Here is a 22,374-nt window from a genome sequence, read left to right on the forward strand (position 1 = left end):
AGTGTGTCCATAATGTTTCCAACGAGGACCACATACAGAAAAATGAAAGGATGCTAAAAGAAAACCAATGTAAATCCAAATAAGCTAAAATGTATGGAAGAAACATCCACATCTTAACTTGGTGATTTAAATGGCAAAGCAAATGGTAATTACTGGAATATTTAATCATATATGTCAATATTTAATTTCATCTTCACAATTTGCCAAGGGCCAAAAAAAGCTGAGGGCCAAAAGTGTACATTGGACACCCCTGTTCCAAATAGTGACTGAAAAGCAACTCCCTATTTTGAAATACTTATTTATAAACTCATTTTTTAGGAGTGTCCCAAGCCCATATTGATATCGGATGTCAGCAAAGTAGGGGATTATGTGGGCTTGCATGTCAAATGTCTGATACAAGTCCTGCAGTTTACTTGTGCAAAGCTGGACAACCAGTTGACATCTAAATGTCCTCCAATTAACGCCCAATGTTGGTCTTTTCATCTATTTTAGTTTTTAGGGTAGAAAATAGGCTACAAGGAGCCAGCAGCTACACAACAGCCAAGCACACAATAGCACACAAGCTAAAGAGACGTAGTCAGTGTCCTCTGAACAATAATGCAGTCTAAAACAGCACATTTGTCAATATAAACAGGTATCAAATAATTAGAGGGTATACAGTAACAAACGTGTCCGCATCACTCCACTTACCATGTCATGAGCTCAATAAATTATTGTGACCACTCGGTGTTTAAAATTAAAAAAAATAATAATACCACTTCACTTCAACTTAAAGACAACATAAGTCCATTCCAGACAGTTAATAATAAATATGTTAGTGTTTTTCATACCTACTATTGACTCATTTTCTCTTGATCAAACCTTCTCCAGCATTCCACACTACAAAATAATAAAAGTGTATAAGGTTCCTGCTGATATCGTATTGTCTCAATGTCAGTATTGTCCAATACTCAATGCTCCAATACCGACATCGTATCAAAAGTAAAAAAAAGTTGAATCAGGACACCACTTTTAACTGTTACCAGAAATTGATGTGAGAGGACAACGTTTAGCATTAGGTTTTATTAAAAATTCAATTTGGGCACCAGAATGTCATGTCAATTTTACAGCGACATCTCAATTAATATTGAATATTTTTTATTGTATATACTTTCTGAGCCTTTAATTGCTTTATTTGTCTGAACTGAACTCCTGAAATCAGTTTAGTTTCATATTGGAATTAATTGAGACGTGCCTATGTTAGCCTGTATGAGCAGATGCTCGTTATTAGCAATAAAAGCAGTAAATTATAGGGCTGTCCAAAAAAATTAGATTTTTGAATGAATCGCTATTCTTATTTGTAACGATTCTTAATTGATTTAAAAAAAAGAATCAAAAATCGATAAAAAAACAAAACACATTTGTTTATATTTTATTTTTTAAACATTTATATTTTATTTTTAAAACATTTATTTTTATTTCTAAAGTTTTAGAAATCTGTCCTTTTCCTGCCATTCAGGAAAATCATATCGTTGATGTAGATGCCTTTATCGCCTGTACAGTTTTACTTTAGCAAAGGAGAAGTGGGCTTTTGGGGGCGGCGTGGCTCGGATGGTAGAGCGCCCGTGCCAGCAACTTAAGGCTTCCAGGTTCGATTCCCGCTTCCACCGTCCTCGTCACAGCCGTTGTGTCCTTGGGCAAGATGCTTTACCCACCTGCTCCAAGTGCCACCCACACAGGTTTAAATGTAACTTAAAGATGTAGATAACAGGTTTTATTATGTAAAGTGCTTTGAGGCACTAGAGAAAAACGCTATATGAATATAATTCACTTCACTTCAAGTCTGAGATACTTCTCTTGTTGCCTTATTTGTATTTGACTCCAGTAAATGTTTGAGTAGAATTTTATTAAAGAAAACATGTTTTCTTTAAAATACATTTATCAGAGCTGTGTATCTATTTTATGGAGGAATATAGTTAATCATAGAACTGGCACCCAATGTTATTAAAAAGTATTGATTTTGAATTGTTGCCCCCCTAGAATTGAATCAAATCAAATCGTTTGGTGCCCAAAGATTCACAGCCTTAGTAAACACCCAAGTACTAATGATTGGCCTGGCAATAATAAATACCATATTTTTCGGACTATAAGTCGCAGTTTTTTTCATAGTTTGTCCGCGGGTGCGACTTATATTCAGGAGCGGCTTATGTGTGAAATTATTAACACATTACTGTAAAATATCAAATAATATTATTTAGCTCGTTCACGTAAGAGACTAGACCAGTGGTTCTTAACCTTGTTGGAGGTACCGAACCCCACCAGTTTCATATGTGCATTCACTGAACCCTTCTTTAGTAAAAAATAAAATGTTTTTTTTTTTCAAATTCAAGAAAGAGTTATGTTTTTTTTACTGGTGCACAAAATGAACCGTGCATGAACATCACCTTGTTCAAAGAACAAAACCAACACAGTGCATGAACTCACAACAAATTACACACCTTACACACAATACCATGAATTGATTAACGTGGACCCCAACATAAACAAGTTGAAAAACTTATTCAGGTGTTACCATTTAGTACTGTACTGTGTAAACTGTGCTGTTTCATATAATGTATTCTCTTCCTTTGCAATCTGCTAGTAAATGTTTAAATCGATCAATCAACCTGCAAATCAGATGGAAAATTAGAGGGAACATTGTTTGGGGGTATCCATAATACGCTGATAGGGAGAAGTTTTTATTTACACGATAAGTCGGATGTGTCTTTACCTCCGTGGCGGAGGCTCCGCCGAACCCCTGAGGACGACTCACCGAACCCCTAGGGTTCGATCGAACCCAGGTTAAGAACCACTGGACTAGACGTATAAGATTTCATGGGATTTAGCGATTAGGAGTGACAGATTGTTTGGTAAACGTATAGCATGTTCTATATGTTATAGTTATTTAAATGACTCTTACCATAATATGTTATGTTAACATACCAGGCACCTTCTCAGTTGGTTATTTATGCCTCATATAACGTACACTTATTCAGCCTGTTGTTCACTATTCTTTATTTATTTTAAATTGCCTTTCAAATGTCTATTCTTGGTGTTGGCTTTTATCAAATAAATTTCCCCCAAAAATGCGACTTATACTCCAGTGCGACTTATATGTTTTTTTCCTTCTTTATTATGCATTTTCGGCCGGTGCGACTGATACTCCGAAAAATACGGTACTATTGTGCATAACAGGTTTCTTTTTGACCAAAATGTGTAACTGACACAAGAAATGGACCAAAAACAAATGTCCACTGCAAAGGACGCTGGTTCTCAGGAGGATTTATGTTATTTCTGTTGAAGAAGAAATGGTGTCTGATGTGTTATGGCTAAAACCTCAGCCACACTTTTTCTAGACGTGTTTAATGGACCTTATCTCTATGAAAGCCCTCAAATAAACTTTAGGCTAATTCCCGCCCGCTGTCGTCATCTGAAGCATTTTGGTTGAGGAAAGAGCAGGAAGGACAAATAAATCTTCGTCGAAGATTTACACTGCAAAGGACGCTGTGTGCGTGCTTTTTTAATCGTGCAACAGTTTTATTGCTGTGTGTTTGACAGTCTGCGCGAGGCCCAGGCCGTACTGCTCAAGAAAACTGTGGGAGGAAGAAGAGACAAGATCGCCGCCGCCCTGGTGAAGCACATAGAGAAAGAGAAGAAGAAACTTGGAGCTTCGACGTCATCGTTTGTGTCGAGCAACGTGAGGACGTCAAAGGCTCGGGAGGGAAATGTCACTACAGGTAGAGAATTAGGACACAGGAGCATGGATGCTTTTATAAGGTGTTGAAACATCTCCATCCACACTGCAAAAAGTCAATGTTCAAAAACAAAAAATACAAAAATGAGGGGTGTTTTATTTGAACTAAGCAAAATTATCTGCCAATAGAACAAGAAAACTAGGCTTGTCAAGACTTTCCAAAACAAGTAAAATTAGATAACCTCAATGAACCCAAAAATACCTTAAAATAGGTATATTCTCACTAATAACAACTGCACTTTTCTTGGTAGAAAAAAAAGTCATTTTTGCTCAATATGTTGAAAAATATTCTTAAATTAAGTAAATGCTAGTGCCATTATCTTGACATAATGATATGCGCTCAGCATCATGATTTTTTTTTTCATGCTTGAAGTAAGAAATTATTACTTTAAAAAAGTAGTTATATACTTGTGAGTGTTGATGACACAGCTTTGCAACAGTTGATATTCTAGTTTCAAGCATGTTTTACTCAATATAGAATAGAATAGAAAGTACTTTATTGATCCCTGAGGGGAAATTCAGCACCACAGTTCGCTCACAATAGACAAGATCATAGGTCATAAAATCTCAGCAACAAGCTGTAATATCTTACTGAGACCAAAACCCTTAAAACAAGTAAAAGACTCTAAGATAAAATCTGCTTAGTGAGAAGAATTATCTTATCAGACAGAAAATAAGCAAATACCACCGTTATTTGAGATATTTAATCTTACTTAGATTTCAGTTTTTGCCGTGCACACGTGTGCTTTATCAAATAACATCTCTGTCTGCAAGGACATTTTAGCCAATCATCAGCGGCCAGGACGTCATTTACATAACAAGGCAGGTCACAGCAAGAAAAAGGCGCCTTTTTGTCGATGTAGTGCCAAAGTAGCCGTATTTTCCTGGACTATAGAGCACACTGGACAAAAAATATTTCCATATATTAGCTGCACCGGACGATAAGCCGCAGGTATATATATTGTAAAATTAGTGTGTTCAAACATTGCCTGCAACACGACAGTAAAACGGATGGTCAAACTAAACAGAAGGCATCGTCATGGACCTAGTAGCTGCGGAAGCTAGCTCTCCAATCAGCTAAACAGACTCAATAACTCCACAGTGACATTTTGGTGAATTTACTGAGGGATTTGTGATACTGAAACCATACTAAAAGAATGCCATTGTAAGTTAATAATACTAACACAGACACTCGTAATCGTCTTAGCATATTTGCTCATGCTAACAACGCCAGCTTCATTACATCACGATAACACGTACAAATATGCAGGAAAACACTCCTACAGACATCACATATGGGACGGTTTAGTAGGTAAGAATTGTTTTAGTTTTATTGTACAAATAAAACGTTGCTTGTAGTGATGAATGAAGAATACATTCGAGTAGAAACGCTATGGACGATTAGAAGACGTAACGGCACTTGTACTTCCGGTTCAAAGCTTTAAACAGCAAGGAACACTGTCACCATTCACCCAGCAGCGCCTGCAGTGAGCAAACTCGTACAGAAGATGGCGCCATAGAACAAACAATAACTCACCATTTTAATGCATTTGCATGTGTTTATTGATGACTATTTGCGGGCCGTGCCAGAAACTTGAGGGCTCCAGGTTTGATCCCCGCTTCCGTCATCCTAGTCACTGCCGTTGTATCCTTGGGCAAGATACTTTACCCACCTGCTCTGAGTGCCACCCACACTGGTCTAAATGTAACTTGGATTATGGGTTTCACCATGTAAAGCGCTTTGAGTCACTAAAGAAAAGCGGTAGATAAATATAATTCACTTCACTTCGCTTTATGGCATAAATCCATAAATTAGCCGCACCGTTTTACAAGCCACGGGGTTCAAAGCGTGGTAGCGGATTATAGTTTGAAATTTACGGTACTTACTTTTAAAATTACAGTAAGTCCTTATAGTATGTTTAAAGTCAGCTAGCCAACATTACTTTCCATATTGTCTACACCAGGGGTGTCCAAACTTTTTCCACTGAGGGCCACACACTGAAATATCAAAGCAAGCCGGGGCCATTTTGATATTTTTTATTTTAAAAAACAATACAATATATGTATAAAAAAATATACATTTATATAATATATAAATAATATACATACAGCCTCCACTCAGACTTGATCCTGGGGACCCCAAAGGGTTTAGGTAAAAAAAATATTAAAAATGTGTCATTATTTAGTATTATTATTATTATTCAAGGTCTAAATCTCCAGGGGCCGTACTTATCAAGCTTCTTAGAATTACTCCTAAGATGTCTGCTAAGAGTTGACTTAAGAGTAAATAAATTCTTCGCTGAAAGCTGCACTTAAAAGTTAGTTATCAAGCGTCTTACTCACACTTTCAGCGAAGTGTAGGACTGAATCTTAAGTGTCACACTCAGAGCTGAATTACGACATTACTATGTGCCGTAAACGGAATTTTAGGTGACGTCATTTCTGTGTCCATAGAAATGACCAATCACGGAAGGGAATCCGTTGTCTAAAAATAAAGAAATATCTTGGAAATATTTAAGTGGACAATGGGAGTGTATATTTTGACAATAAACTACAAAATAATACAAAACAAACTAGTCCCCGCCGGCACTCACGCTACCGCTCCCTCTCTTCTATCGCCCACACACTCACTGACGTCACTCACCTCACGGCCACACACATACGCTACTGTCATAACATTTTCTTTCCAATTCATTAATTAGGCAACTAATTTGAAACTGGTGTGGGTGGCTCTATATATACTAGCCCACTGCAGACACATGCAGAAATCAACAAGGAATCGAAAAGTATTAAATCTGTGACAAAAATAATATCCGCTCTGTCTAAACGATACCGTTTGATCAGCTGCTCGTCATCATAAAAAAACAAAACATTGTTCCGTTCCCTGAACGTTCGCGCACGTCTCTCTCGCCTCAGTACCATCCCCTGCTGGCAACTCCTAACCACTTAAGACACCTCTGAAGGTCTCTTAAATATTGTGGAGGGTAGGAGTGATTCTTAGACTTAAGAACGTTGATAAAAAGCTTTTATTCTTAAGTTTGAGAGTACGACTAAATTTCGCAAATTCTCAGGACTTAAGTGTAAAATGGCACTCTAAGAAGCTTGATAAGTACGGCCCCAGATCAACGGTGTGCCTTATACTCTGGAGCGACTTATACTCCGAAAAATACGGTAGGCATCTACATCAACAACAGGATTTGCCTGAGTTTCTAGACAAGACAGATAAAAAAATATATGTATTTTTTTAATTAAAAAAAAAAAATAAAAAAATTTATGAATGGATTAATTGATTGATTAATTCGAAAATCTATTTTTTGACACCCCTGTGTGCTATACCATTAAGGTTTTGAATGTATCCCTGCCTTACATTTTATTGTGCCACTCGACTTCAGGAAGTCCATATATGGCACCTTGTCCAGCCTCAATCGTTGCCAAGTAACGTTGATTGCTTTTCGTTGAAAATGGCAGCCAGAAAGTGTTTTGTCCAATATGAGACCTGTGTAAAACGAAGTAAGGCAGCGATTGGGAAAATGTTTTGGATTTTTTTCTGGGAGCTTAAGACCTCATGGTCACTGCTCTTCTACTCTCACCACTTGACGGACAGCTATTTGGTAAAGAAAGCACAGTTCCGCGGCACATTATCTATCCGATATGGAAGTGGAATAAGTCAGACAAATTTGCGAATTCCGAGCATTTCGGCAAACAGGAGAAGAATGCAGATTTGCCTTGAGTGTTTTATTCAAATAGCCTCACTATAGTAGCCACTGGGGTTGAATATCATTTTAAAAGCCGTGAATAAATGTACCATACATGGCTTGAAGATTATACAGTAGACTTTTTTTTTTGCATACATTGCAGTGAGGTCGTTAGTTGCTGAATGCAGTCGACTCTAAAACGTTTCCAGTGACCTAACGTGTAACATTGTGTATGTTCATTGTGTGCGCTAATGTGTGTTTGTCTTTGAAGAATGACGCTAAGCTCACAGACGTGTGCTGGGTTTGAGCCAGGTCGCAGCTCCTAATCCTTATTTTCTCTAATAGCCAATGTGAAGCTGATATTGCCGTGATGATTGACGCATTGCACGCACACACACACACACACACACACACACACACACAAAATGAAGCTGCTGCTGATGTCATGCCGCTGGAATGTTGCTTCGGGGGCTTCAGATAAGGCGAACATGGTCAGCCCAGATCCCTGCAATGTGATTACAACATTAACCACTTCCTGCTTTTGTGCGCGCGCCCAGGACAGACGACCATGTTTGAGTGTTTGAAACACTGATGGTGCAGTCAGTGGAATTTAAGGTGACGGAAATACTTAAATACCTTTGCCAGGGGTTAATGTGATTGCCAGTATTAGTTAGTTAGCAACATAGCATTACATTTTGGGCCTGATCGGGATTATTTCTACTGTTACCTTACGTTTCTCTCTCTCTCTGTGTGTGTGTGTGTGTGTGTGTGTGTGTGTGTGTGTGTGTGTGTGTGTGTGTGTGTGTGTGTGTGTGTGTGTGTGTGTGTGTGTGTGTTAGCGGCCTCACAGAGACAAAAGGCACGTTCCCACTGCAGGGTTGTATGTCCAATTAGGATTTTTTGGTCAAATCCTGTCTTCTTATATAGTCGTTTACACTGTAATGGGCAAGCTACTTGGAAAATGTAGTAAACTAAACTATAAGTTACTCTAGATCAGGGGTGTCAAACTCATTTTAGATCGGGGGCCACATGTAGAAAAATCTACTCCCAAGTACGATAACTTACAAATAAGGACAACTTCAGATTTTTTTTTTTTGCTTAAATATAGAACGAGCACATTCTGAAAATGTACGAATCATAATGTTGTTGTTTTTTTACACTTACATGTTGCGGTTCATAGTATTCTATCTTTATTTGTCGTGATTTATACTTTCTGAATAAATTATGTGATATTGTTCATCAGTCAACTCATTGGTGTTAATTTTCAATCTATCGAGATAAAAAAATAATATCAAAATCAAATTACAGGATGTTATTTATGTAGTTTGCTCATTTTCCTCGACTGGTGCGCTAACATCATGTGGTAATTTTTTTTTACACATGTACCATCATCTACAATGATACAAAGAATTGCTATTACGACATCTAGTGGACACATTTAGAACAGCAGTTTCTTTCATTAAAACATTTTGGCTCATTTTCATACTTAGCAAACTTATCCCGTGGGCTGGATAAAACCTGTTCGTCGGCCTGATCCAGCCTGCGGGCATTACGTTTGACACCCTGCTCTAGATTAAATGTAGCTAAGCTACAGGGGAAGCTAACCCCAGTGATTTGTAGCAAGCTACATGGCTAAAGTAGCTTGCTACATCAAAGCTACATACATTATGACTCCAGTATGCCATGGATTAAGCTACAGACCCCCATTTAACGGCTATATAGTTATGTGCCCACATGTATAATGTTAATGTAACAGAGTGTACAAATATTACTATTAACTATCTGTCTTTTAGTTGGGGACACCCTACAACTACTGTATGTATTTATTTGAGTTTGCCTTTTCTTTGGCCCACCCTTACAATGCTATTAATTTTCTTTGCCTACAGTAAAAAAAAAAAACAGCATCTATCGATAGCTTGACAAAAAAAGACAATGACTTGTGTGTTGTTTGGGAACAGTTGGTAAAGGTCATACTTGCCAACCCTCCCGATTTTTCTGGGAGACTCACGAATTTCAGTGCCCCTCCCGAAAATCTCCCGGGGCAACCGTTCTCCCGAATTTCTCCCGATTTCCACCCGGACAACAATATTAACGGCGTGCCGTGATGGCACTGCCTTTAGCGTCCTCTACAACCTGTCGACGCGTCCGCTTTTTCACCACATAAACAGCATGCCGGCCCAGTCACATGTTGTATGCGGCTTCTGCATACACACGAAAGTAACTGCAAGACATACTTGATCAACAGCCACACAGGTCACACTGAGGGTGGCCGTATAAACAACTTTAACACTGTTACAAATATGCGCCACAGTGTCAACCCACACCAAACAAGAATGACAAACACATTTCGGGAGAACATCCGCACCGTAACACAACATAAATACAACAGAACAAATACCCAGAATCCCATGTACCCCTAACTCTTCCGGGCTACAATATACCACTAAACCCCCCAACCCCAATCTCCCGAATTCGAAGGTCTCAAATTTGCGTTGGAAGTATTAGATGAAGAGAGCAATTATGATTTTGGTTTACAGAGTAAACAACTAAAAGCTAAGTTTTGGGGCATTGATTTCTCTAAACGCATACATTTGTCTAAATAAGGCCAAGGACACGCATTATTGTGGGTTTCCTGCACGTCATCTTCATCACTAAAGGAAAATCTAATCTGCGGGAGAGAATCACTCAGCCGTTTCTTTTCTTTTTGAGTCATCAGCTTGAAGCGTCCCTCTGTCTCCGACTCTTTCCGTCTGTTATGATTTTGCTTCCTGGTTTTGATGACCCGCCTTATCTTGCCTCTGATTGGCCAGTCCTAATATTTGGCCCTTACCTTAGCCAAATGTGACTCATCATACAAACACCAACCAATCATCATAGATGTTCTCCGTATGTATGGATGTTCTCATTCATCCAGGTTTTTTTTTCTTGGCCTGGATTTGCAGTCCTTTTTCTCTCTTTGTAGCTTGTAGCTTTGATGTAAGCTACCTCTCGCTAAATGGGTCTAAAAGTAGCTAAGCTACAGGAATCGGTACTACCGTATATTACCAAATAGTAGCCCGGGCGTTTATTTCACAAAATCGATTTTGGAGACAGGCGTTTAAAAGAAGCAGGCGGTTATTTGCACAAGGCTTTTATTTATTTTTGCACCAGCCTGCACCAGGCCATTATTTGGTTACAATGGTCACTGTCCAGTATTTTGTTTTCGTACAAAAAACTTTAAATGTAAAAGCTATTGTAAACATACAAACTAAAAAACAAGAGATCAACATGAGGTAGGCTATCAAAAGACAAGAGATCAACAAGGCCTCAACATGGCAGTAGTGCAACAATTGTCAAATAGAATACCAATACTAAAAATAAATAAAGCAGCCTACTAGGAAAAATAAAATTACGGTACCAAGTACTCAAGTATAAAACCCACCATCAAAACAAAACAATAAGACTGTCACTTAAATAAAAAAAGGCTACAGTACACCAAGTTTTAAATAAAGCAGCATACAGGAAAAATACAATTATGGTACCAAGTACTCTATAAAACCATCAAAACAATAATACTGCAGCAAACGCAACCCCAGTAGCATTTTAATCTAAATTATGCAAATAACAGCCCGTGGGCGGCTATTTGGACATAGGCGGTTATTAGGAAGAGGCGGTTAATTCACAAAATGGGGTCAGACCCCGGGCGGCTATTAGGACATGGGCGGTTATTTGGTAATATACGGTATTTCAAAAAGTAGGGAAGCTACCGCCAAGATTTCTAGGAAATGTAGTTAAGCTACGTAGCTTGGCTACATGTAGCTTGCTACTGCCCAACACTGCGTTTACATTACAAAAAAATGCAATGTCTAATGTGAACGCTATCTGACCCGCATGCAGACACGCCATCATGACGTCACACGTGCTGCAGTGCTTACGGAAGTAAACATGGCGTTAATTCTCCTTGGTCAGTTCTAGCGCATTCGTGGCAATTTCAAGGATTTTGTGCATTTAAAGTCAACATTTTCTGAACCGATTTATTGCACGTAGAAGACTAGGAAGGAAGAGGACCAGTTTCCGGGAGATTTTACTTTCACGAAGAGCACGTCGGTGAGCAGTCGGAGTTGTGGAACTTTGACGTGAGTTGCTAAAACATTTTATTTTCGCCTGTTTTTTGCTCACTTGTCAGCTATTTATTTTGTAACCGTCTATTTTGGCAAATACCGTATTTTTCGGAGTATAAGTCGCTCCGGAGTATAAGTCGCACGGGCCGAAAATGCATAATAAAAAAGGGAAAAAACATATATAAGTCGCACTGGAGTATAAGTCGCATTTTTGGGGGAAATTTATTTGATAAAAGCCAACACCAAGAATAGACATTTGAAAGGCAATTTAAAATAAATAAAGAATAGTGAACAACAGGCTGAATAAGTGTACGTTATATGAGGCATAAATAACCAACTGAGAAGGTGCCTGGTATGTTAACGTAACATATTATGGTAAGAGTCATTCAAATAACTATAACATATAGAACATGCTATACGTTTACCAAACAATCCGTCACTCCTAATCGCTAAATCCCATGAAATCTTATACGTCTAGTCTCTTACGTGAATGAGCTAAATAATATTATTTGATATTTTACGCTAATGTGTTAATAATTACACACATAAGTCGCTCCTGAGTATAAGTCGCACCCCCGGCCAAACTATGAAAAAAACTGCGACTTATAGTCCGAAAAATACGGTAAACATGACGCCTGTCACTTTTTGATGACGCATTTATCCGACCAGAGCGTGGGAGCGTTCACACTGCATATATCTGATTTATATCTATGTACGAAAGAGGCCTGGGTCGGATATGAAAAATTCGTAATTGCACTTAAAAAAAATCCAATACAGGTCGCATATGGGCGAAAAAAAATCGGAATTGACCTGCAGTGTGAACGAGGCCAAAGATAGTGGAGACAGAAAAGAGGGTTAACTCCATTTATTTTACTACGCTATAAATAACACAAAAAGTTTGTGGCAAATTTTCATCTATCTTTCAGAAAATGTCAGAAATGGGAAAAGGGAACACATTTTGGAGCTGATGCGGCAAGTTACCGTATTTTTCGGACTATAAGTCGCTCCAGAGTATAAATGGTAAATGGGTCGTACTTGTATAGCGCTTTTCTACCTTTTTGAGGAACTCAAAGCGCTTTGACAGTATTTTCCACATTCACCCATTCACACACACACACATTCACACACTGATGGCGGGAGCTGCCATGCACGGCGCTAACCAGGCCCATCAGGAGCAAGGGTGAAGTGTCTTGCTCAAGGACACAACGGACGTGACTAGGATGGTAGAAGGTGGGGATTGAACCAGTAACCCTCAGATTGCTGGCACGGCCACTCTCCCAACTTCGCCACGCCGTCCCCAGTCGTAACGGCCAAAAATGCATAATAAAGAAGGGAAAAAACATACCGTATTTTTCGGACTATAAGTCGCAGTTTTTTTCATAGTTTGGCCAGGGGTGCGACTTATACTCAGGAGCGACTTATGTGTGAAATTATTAACACATTAGCGTAAAATATCAAATAATATTATTGAGCTCATTCACGTAAGAGACTAGATGTATAAGATTTCATGGGATTTAGCGATTAGGAGTGACAGATTGTTTGGTAAACGTATAGCATGTTCTATATAAGGCTGCAGCTAACGATTATTTTTCTATCGATTAATCTAAGGATTATTTTTTCGATTAATCGGTTAATCTATAGATTATTTTTTCGATTCATCTATAGATTATTTTTCCTTTTACCGATTATTTTTTATTTTATTTTATTTAAAATGAAGATGAAAAAATAAAAGTAGGCCAGTTTTTTCAAAAGGCATGGCTTTTATTTACAAAAAAAAAAAGTATGGCCACTCAGTCAACATTGACAACAACATGACAAAATATTCTGTAACAATGTAAACATTTAAAACATTTAACAAAATTAAAAGTAGCTTATTTGCTTTTTAATGTGCAAATATAAAAGTAAACATCCAGTGCAAATCTTAATATTCTGCAATAGTATAAGCATTTAAAAAGTAAAAGTATTGCTTATTTTGCTTTAAAATGTGCCAAAAATAAAGATAAACATCCAATACAAAAAAGTGCAAAACGAAATATTCTGTAACAACAGTGTAAACATTTCAACAAAAGTGAAAGTATTGCTTATTTGCTAAAATGTGCAAAAATAAAGATAAACATCCAATACAAAAAAGTGCCAATCTAAATATTCTGGAGCACTGTAAACATTAAGTATTGCTTTTAAAATGTGCAAAATAAACATCCAGTCCAACACAGTACACAATAACCAATTCTACTCATTCCAGTGAGTGACTAACAGTTGTAATGAAGAAAGGTTAGCATGTGTACATGTTTGGTTCTTTTCTTGTTTACAATATTCCCAGCAGCTGAAAATAGGCGCTCAGAAGGGGTCGATGTGGCTGGAACGAGAGGTAATTAGCCTTCACCTCAAGCCAGGACTGTGAGCGAGCTGAGCTGCAGTTTAAGTTTCTAGTAGGTCAACGGGCTCATAGTGATGTTACTAGTAGTTGACTGGGAGGTGTTTATTATCATTTGGGGAGAGTCCGCTGCCTGATGCTCACTTGCTAAACACCTATCTGCTCGACGCTGAAGCGCTGACTACATGCGCTATGAATACGCACTGCTGATTGGCTGATAATGCTTCGTGTGTACCAATCAGATGGTTGTGTGGGTGGGACAATGCTGCGTGTGTACCAATCAGATGGTTGTATGGGTGGGACAATGCTGCGTGCTGAGACAGAGGCAGAGAAGCAAAGCAACTTGTTAAGACTTTAGCAGCTAAAGTTAGCTTTAGCTTAGAAACTCGTTCGGTACACCCCCGTACCGAACCGAAATCCCCGTACCGAAACGGTTCAATACAAAACACATACCGTTACACCCCTAGCAGATACAAATGACACATTCATGTTTTTGTGTAATGATGACAACGTATGCTAACGCGGACGATTGACTAGTTGATGGTTGATGGTTTTCTTTTCAAATGTTCGTTCATAGCCGTTGTGCTGCTATGATAGGCCATTTCCGCTCGACACAGTGTGCATACAACAACATTATTAGGCTGTGTATTGAAATACTCCCACACTTTTGACGACTTTTGGCGTGCGTTTTTCCCCTCGCTCGCACAGTCTGCTTTGCGCTCCGCCATGACGGTAGTGTGACGTAATTATGCGACGCGTCAACGCACAAAAACAGCGTCGACGTATTTACATAACCGATGACGTCGACTATGTCGACGTGTCGTTTCAGCCTTAGTTCTATATGTTATTGTCATGATGTGGACTATGGCGGGTTCGTTTTTCCGAGATGCAATAATAGTTGGAGCGGACATGGCTTGAAGGTAAGGACATATTTATTTTTTACTATAACAAAAGGAACAAACTAAAGGCGCGCACAAGGCGGAGGTACAAACTTGACTATGAAACAAAAACTTGCACGTGGGCAAAAAACTAAGGACATGAACAAAAGTCGCTAACTGTGGCATGAATAGAAAAAACTTACTTGATAAGGCATGAAGTGCGCAGAGGTGAACAGAGTGATGTCGCCAGGCCGACTGCCTGGCAACAATGGCCTTAAATACTGGTGACATGATTAGTGAAAACGTGAGACAGGTGCGTGACATGAGGATGTGAAACAGGTGCGTGACAAGACAGGTGAAAACTAATGGGTGACCATGGAAACCAAACCAAACAAGGAAGTGCAACCAGGAACTAAAAAAAGAGCCCAAAACCCAAGCAAAACAAAAACATGATTAACACAGACATGACAGAGCCCCCCCCTTACGGACAGATCCCAGATGTCCCAACACAAAAAAATGAACAAGAGTCATGGGAGGGCGGGAGGGGGACATGGCGGTGGGTGGCCAGGCCAAGTGGCCCCGAATCCACCGAGGCATAGTCATGTGGCGGCGGCGAGTGGAACGCCGCCGCCACAGGCGAGGTGGGCGACCCGGGAAGGGCCACATCCGTGGCAGACGATGACCTGGGCGCACTTGGCGTGGCGGGCGACCAGGCAGCGGCCATATCCGTGGCCGACGAGAAGACAGATGCGGCGTCGTCGTCATGGCAGGCGTAGAAGCAGCAGATGAAGCAGGCGGCGAAGCTTGGCGTGGCGAAGCTTGTCGTGGCCATGGTTGGTCTTGGCATGGTTGGTCTTGGACTTGGTCTTGGCATCGTTGGTCTTGGACTTGGACTCGGCATGGTTGGTCTTGGACTTGGTCTTGGACTTGGCATGGTTGGTCTTGGACTTGGTCTTGGTCTTGGCATGGTTGGTCTTGGACTTGGTCTTGGCATGGGGGGTCTTGGTCTTGGTCTTGGCATGGGGGGTCTTGGACTTGGTCTTGGCATGGTGTGTCTTGGCATGGGGGGTCTTGGACTTGGTCTTGGCATGGTGTGTCTTGGTCTTGGCGTGGAGCTGTGACTGGCGGCACTGGGCGTCGTGGAGCTGCGACTGGCGGCACTGGGCGTCGTGGAGCTGCGACTGGCGGCACTTGGCGTCGTGGAGCTGCGACTGGCGGCACTTGGCGTAGTGGAGCTGCGACTGGCGGCACTTGGCGTCGTGGAGCTGCGACTGGCGGCACTGGGCGTCGTGGAGCTGCGACTGGCGGCACCGGGCGTCGTGGAGCTGCGACTGGCGGCGCTTGGCGTCGTGGAGCTTCGACTGGCGGCGCTTGGCGTCGTGAAGCTGCGACTGGCGGCACTTGGCGGCGTGGAGCAGGTAGCGGAACTTGGCGTGGAGCAGGTAGCGGAACTTGGCGTGGAGCTACCACGGGTGGCGCTTGGCGTGGAGTTGCGACTGGTGGCGCTTGGCGTGGAGCTGCGACTGGTGGCGCTTGGCGTGGAGCTGCGACTGGTGGCGCTTGGCGTGGAGCTGCGACTGGTGGCGCTTGGCGTGGTGGAGCTTGGCGTGGAGCTGGTGGAGGTGGCCTAGCTGGAGGCTGTGGCTTGGCAGGTCGAAAGACTGGTGGTGGCGGCCGTGCTGGTGGCTGTGACTTGGCAGGTCGAAAGACAGGTGGTGGTGGCCGAGCTGGTGGCTGTGGCTTGGCGTGATGAAAGACTGGTGGTGGTGGTCGTGCTGGAGGCTGTGGCCTGGCGTGACGATGCTGAGCCACCCCACCTGAACAATTCCCAGCCCTAGCCCCCCCCTCAAGGAGCGGATACCAGACGCGCGCCCTGCGGTCTGGAATCGTTTCTTTGGGTGGGTGGAGGGTGATCAGGAGGGGGGCAGAATCCTCCCCTCCAAACTGTCCAAAAAGTCTTTCTTTCCCCCCCACCTGGGCTTTTGTGGGTGAAAAAAAAATTTGTGACTTGGGCGTGGCTTGAGTCCTGGGGGGCGGGGCATGGAATTTGGGTGGCTTGGATTGACAGGATAAAGAATTTGGAAAAAAAATCTCCAGGTCTGTGGCGTGCTCCTTGAGCTGCCAGGCTGGATGTCTTCTATTTCCGCCCGGAGGGGGAGGAGCCCGCAGGAGTGGTGCATCCTGTCCACTCGCGGAAGTCTTTCCTTGGCGACGTTTCCGGGGCGGGAGTGACGCGCCGATCGGCACCAGCTTGCCTCCGGGCCCCCACATCATCCCACTGCGCTCCCTGGGGGAAAAGCGCAGTGTTTCCGCTTCCATAGCGCGCAGGATTTCCCATGCTCCCTCGTCCAACTTTTTTGCGGAAAAGCGTTCTTGTGCTGGCGACATTCTGTCATGATGTGGACTATGGCGGGTTCGTTTTTCCGAGATGCAATAATAGTTGGAGCGGACATGGCTTGAAGGTAAGGACATATTTATTTTTTACTATAACAAAAGGAACAAACTAAAGGCGCGCACAAGGCGAAGGTACAAACTTGACTATGAAACAAAAACTTGCACGTGGGCAAAAGACTAAGGACATGAACAAAAGTCGCTAACTGTGGCATGAATAGAAAAAACTTACTTGATAAGGCATGAAGTGCGCAGAGGTGAACAGAGTGATGTCGCCAGGCCGACTGCCTGGCAACAATGGCCTTAAATACTGGTGACATGATTAGTGAAAACGTGAGACAGGTGCGTGACATGAGGATGTAAAACAGGTGCGTGACAAGACAGGTGAAAACTAATGGGTGACCATGGAAACCAAACCAAACAAGGAAGTGCAACCAGGAACTAAAAAAAGAGCCCAAAACCCAAGCAAAACAAAAACATGATTAACACAGACATGACAGTTATAGTTATTTGAATGACTCTTACCATAATATGTTACATCTTGGTGTTGGGTTTTATCAAATACATTTCCCCAAAAAAAGTGACTTATACTCCAGTGCGACTTATACATGTTTTTTTACTTCTTTATTATGCATTTTCGGCCGGTGCGACGACTTATACTCCGGAGCGACTTATAGTCCGAAAAATACGGTATATAACTCGCATTTTTGGGGGAAATTTATTTGATAAAAGCCAACACCAAGAATAGACATTTGAAAGGCAATTTAAAATAAATAAAGAATAGTGAACAACAGGCTGAATAAGTGTACGTTATATGACGCATAAATAACCAACTGAGAACGTGCCTGGTATGTTAACGTAACATATTATGGTAAGAGTCATTCAAATAACTATAACATATAGAACATGCTATACGTTTACCAAACAATCTGTCACTCCTAATCACTAAATCCCATGAAATCTTATACGTCTAGTCTCTTACGTGAATGAGCTAAATAATATTATTTGATATTTTACGCTAATGTGTTAATAATTACACACATAAGTCGCTCCTGAGTATAAGTCGCACCCCCGGCCAAACTATGAAAAAACCTGCGACTTATAGTCCGAAAAATACGGTAAACATGACGCCTGTCACTTTTTGATGACGCATTTATCCGACCAGAGCGTGGGAGCGTTCACACTGCATATATCTGATTTATATCTATGTACGAAAGAGGCCTGGGTCGGATAGGAAAAATTCGTAATTGCACTTAAAAAAAATCCAATACAGGTCGCATATGGGCAAAAAAAAATCGGAATTGACCTGCAGTGTGAACGAGGCCAAAGATAGTGGAGACAGAAAAGAGGGTTAACTCCATTTATTTTACTACGCTATAAATAACACAAAATGTTTGTGGCAAATTTTCATCTATCTTTCAGAAAATGTCAGAAATGGGAAAAGGGAACACATTTTGGAGCTGATGCGGCAAGTTACCGTATTTTTCGGACTATAAGTCGCTCCAGAGTATAAGTCGTAACGGCCAAAAATGCATAATAAAGAAGGAAAAAAACATACCGTATTTTTCGGACTATAAGTCGCAGTTTTTTTCATAGTTTGGCCGGGGGTGCGACTTATACTCAGGAGCGACTTATGTGTGAAATTATTAACACATTAGCGTAAAATATCAAATAATATTATTTAGCTCATTCACGTAAGAGACTAGACGTATAAGATTTCATGGGATTTAGCGATTAGGAGTGACAGATTGTTTGGTAAACGTATAGCATGTTCTATATGTTATAGTTATTTGAATGACTCTTACCATAATATGTTACATCTTGGTGTTGGGTTTTATCAAATAAATTTCCCCCAAAAAAGTGACTTATACTCCAGTGCGACTTATATATGTTTTTTTACTTCTTTATTATGCATTTTCGGCCGGTGCGACTTATCCTCCGGAGCGACTTATAGTCCGAAAAATACGGTATATAAGTCGCATTTTTGGGGGAAATTTATTTGATAAAACCCAACACCAAGAATAGACATTTGAAAGGCAATTTAAAATAAATAAAGAATAGTGAACAACAGGCTGAATAAGTGTACGTTATATGAGGCATAAATAACCAACTGAGAAGGTGCCTGGTATGTTAACGTAACATATTATGGTAAGAGTCATTCAAATAACTATAACATATAGAACATGCTATATGTTTACCAAACAATCTGTCACTCCTAATTGCTAAATCCCATGAAATCTTATACATCTAGTCCAGTGGTTCTTAACCTGGGTTCGATCGAACCCTAGGGGTTCGGTGAGTCGGGCTCAGGGGTTCGGCGGAGGTCAAAACACACCCGACTCATCGTGTAAATACAAACTTCTCCCTATCGCCGTATTACGGATACGGCGACAGCTGACTGGTTTGCAGGTGTGTAGTTTGTTGTGAGTTTATGCACTGTGTTGGTTTTGTTGTTTGAACAAGGTGATGTTCATGCACGGTTCATTTTATGCACCAGTAAAAAAAACATGGTAACACTTTAGTATGGGGAACATATTCACCATTAATTAGTTGCTTATTAACATGCAAATTAGTAACATATTGGCTCTTAACTAGTCATTATTAAGTACTTATTAATGCCTTATTCGGCATGGCCTTATTATAACCCTAACCCTCTAACCCTAACCCTAACCAAATAACTCTAAATTAAATCTTTATTACTTAGAATATGTTCCCCTAGTGTCCAAAAAACTCTAAATTAAGTCTTTGTTACTTAGAAAATGTTCCCCATACTAAAGTGTTACCTAAAACATATAACTTTGTCTTGAATTTGAAAAAAAAACACATTTTATTTTTCACTAAAGAAGGGTTCAGTGAATGCGCATATGAAGCTGGTGGGTTCGGTACCTCCAACAAGGTTAAGAACCACTGCTCTAGTCTCTTACGTGAATGAGCTAAATAATATTATTTGACATTTTACGGTAATGTGTTAATAATTTCACACATAAGTCGCTCCTGAGTATAAGTTGCACCCACGGCCAAACTATGAAAAAAACTGCGACTTATAGTCCGAAAAATATGGTAATTTAAAGAGCACAATTCGTACATAATTCAAAGTAAAACCATAAAATACAATTATTTTGAAAACAATCATTATTTCAAATTCGAATTAAATAGTGTGGATGAAATACTGTCAGTTGTCACATGCACAATTACGTAAATAAAAGTGTTTTAGTCTGGATTTGAACATTGCCAACGTGGTGGTCTGTCTCACATCTTCTGGAAGACTATTCCAGATTCTAGGAGCATAAAACTGAAACGCATGCGCTTCACCATGTTTGGTCCTGACTCTGGGCACCAGCAGGAGACCACTCCCTGAGCTGGTTCGTGTAGTTCTAACATGTCAGAGGTGTACTTTGGAACAAAACCATGAAAATATGTTCTACTACGTTACGGTATGTTTACGTTACAAGCTTCAGCTTCGGTGTTTGCGGCCCCCGCCTCCACCCGCAGAGACAAAGATAGTGGATGACTGACTCACCTCTTTATTTCATCCCACTATATTGATAGCTCAAAAAGTTATTGGCACATGTTGATTAAACTTTCAGGGAATGTCAGAAATAGGATAGGGAACGAGTAATTACATTTCAGGAATGATCTGGATCATATTCTGAATTCAGGACTTTTTTACTATTGTGAGGTAGGCCCTGCGCTCTTTGAGTGCTTTTTTAGTTTATACATACTTTAATTTGTTTAGCTTATCTTGACCTACTTTGAGTTGTTTTTTAAAAGCAGCAACAGCATTCTGGAATGTTCTTGTAAGCGACCTTTAGTAGAAAATGTTTGGACACCCCCGCTCTTGGTCGTTAGTTCTGTAGGAAAGCATGGACATAGAAATAATCTGTTATAGGGTCAAACCATAGGGTCCAAAATGTGGCCCTGGGGCCATTTGCGGCCAGCAGCTCGAGGTTTGTTGGCCCGAAGAATATTGTTTAAATAAAATCCAACAAAACTAGTACGAATAAAAAGGAAAAAGAGAAAAAAAAAAGACAATGTAGTGAGAAAACCTGAAATTTCGGTACAACTTAATAATTAGGGGTGTCCTGATTCGATATAAGCAAAATAAGTATTGGATTTGTGCAATCTAGATATAGACGTAAGTGTCCTTAATTTAACAATATTGCCCGACATTTGTCAATACAAACAAATATCAAATAATATTACTTACAAATACAAAGTCTCTAAGGCAGCAGCGTATAAAATTATATCCAGTAACAAACGTGTCCGCATCCCCCCACTTACTACATAATGAGCTCAATAAACTATTGACTACTCTGTTTGTTTGTTTTTTAAATACCACTCTACTTTAACCTATAGACAGCATAAGTCCATTCCAAATGGTTGATATTAAATATGTTAGTGCTTTTCATACCTACTGTTGTTCTCTGTTCGACTCATTTCACTTGATCAAACCTTTTCTAACATTCCACACTACTAAATAATGAAAGTATGCATGATTCCTGCTGATATCATGTCGGATTAATTTTGGTACCGGCACCAAAATGTTTTTCGATACTTTTCAAAATAAAGGGGACCACAACAAAATCATAATTTTAGGTTTTATTTTAACAGAAAATCTTAAGATACATTAAATATATGTTTGTTAATGCAATTAAAGAATAATGTCATTGAACAAGAGTGAACATACTCGACAACTTCTCTTTTAATTTATGTTGGCAAAATTATGATGGATTACTAATCTACTTGTTCATTTACTGTTAATATCTGCTTATTTTCTCTTAATATGTTCTATCTACACTTCTGTTAAAATGTAATACTCACTTATTCTTCTGTTGTTTGATACTTTATATAAGTTTTAGGTGATACTTCAAATTTTGGTATCAGTCCAATACCAAGTAGTTCTAGGGTCATACATTGGTCATAATTAAAGTTTTCCTATGTCCAGGGACATATTTCATGGGTTTATAAACAATAAAAGAGACAAAAGATTTTGTGATAGTAAAAAATACTGATGTAATCATTGTATTATCGACTATGTACGGCTCTTGTACTTGGTATTGTTACAGTCTATGTCTGTGTAAAGTTGTAAACCCACCCATGGCATTTGTTTTGTCATCTTGCTGTTAGCGGTTACCGTAGTTATTGTATCTTCCTACGTTGTGTA

The 22,374-nt window shown here is 40.1% G+C and overlaps 1 protein-coding gene across 5 annotated transcripts in view; it reads left to right on the plus strand.

Annotated features, from left to right (window-relative positions):
- The window catches only part of LOC133658553 (latent-transforming growth factor beta-binding protein 4), a 154,281-nt gene that overhangs the window by 61,336 nt on the left and 70,571 nt on the right, over positions 1 to 22,374 (plus strand). For all 5 annotated transcript variants that reach the window (XM_062060723.1, XM_062060717.1, XM_062060718.1 and 2 more), the window contains one exon: positions 3,577 to 3,755. In XM_062060723.1, coding sequence (XP_061916707.1) covers positions 3,577 to 3,755 — 179 coding nt within the window. The remainder of the gene's footprint in view (positions 1 to 3,576; positions 3,756 to 22,374) is intronic.

This window comes from Entelurus aequoreus, linkage group LG10 (assembly GCF_033978785.1).
Source record: "Entelurus aequoreus isolate RoL-2023_Sb linkage group LG10, RoL_Eaeq_v1.1, whole genome shotgun sequence".
Classification (NCBI taxonomy): Eukaryota; Metazoa; Chordata; class Actinopteri; order Syngnathiformes; family Syngnathidae; genus Entelurus; species Entelurus aequoreus.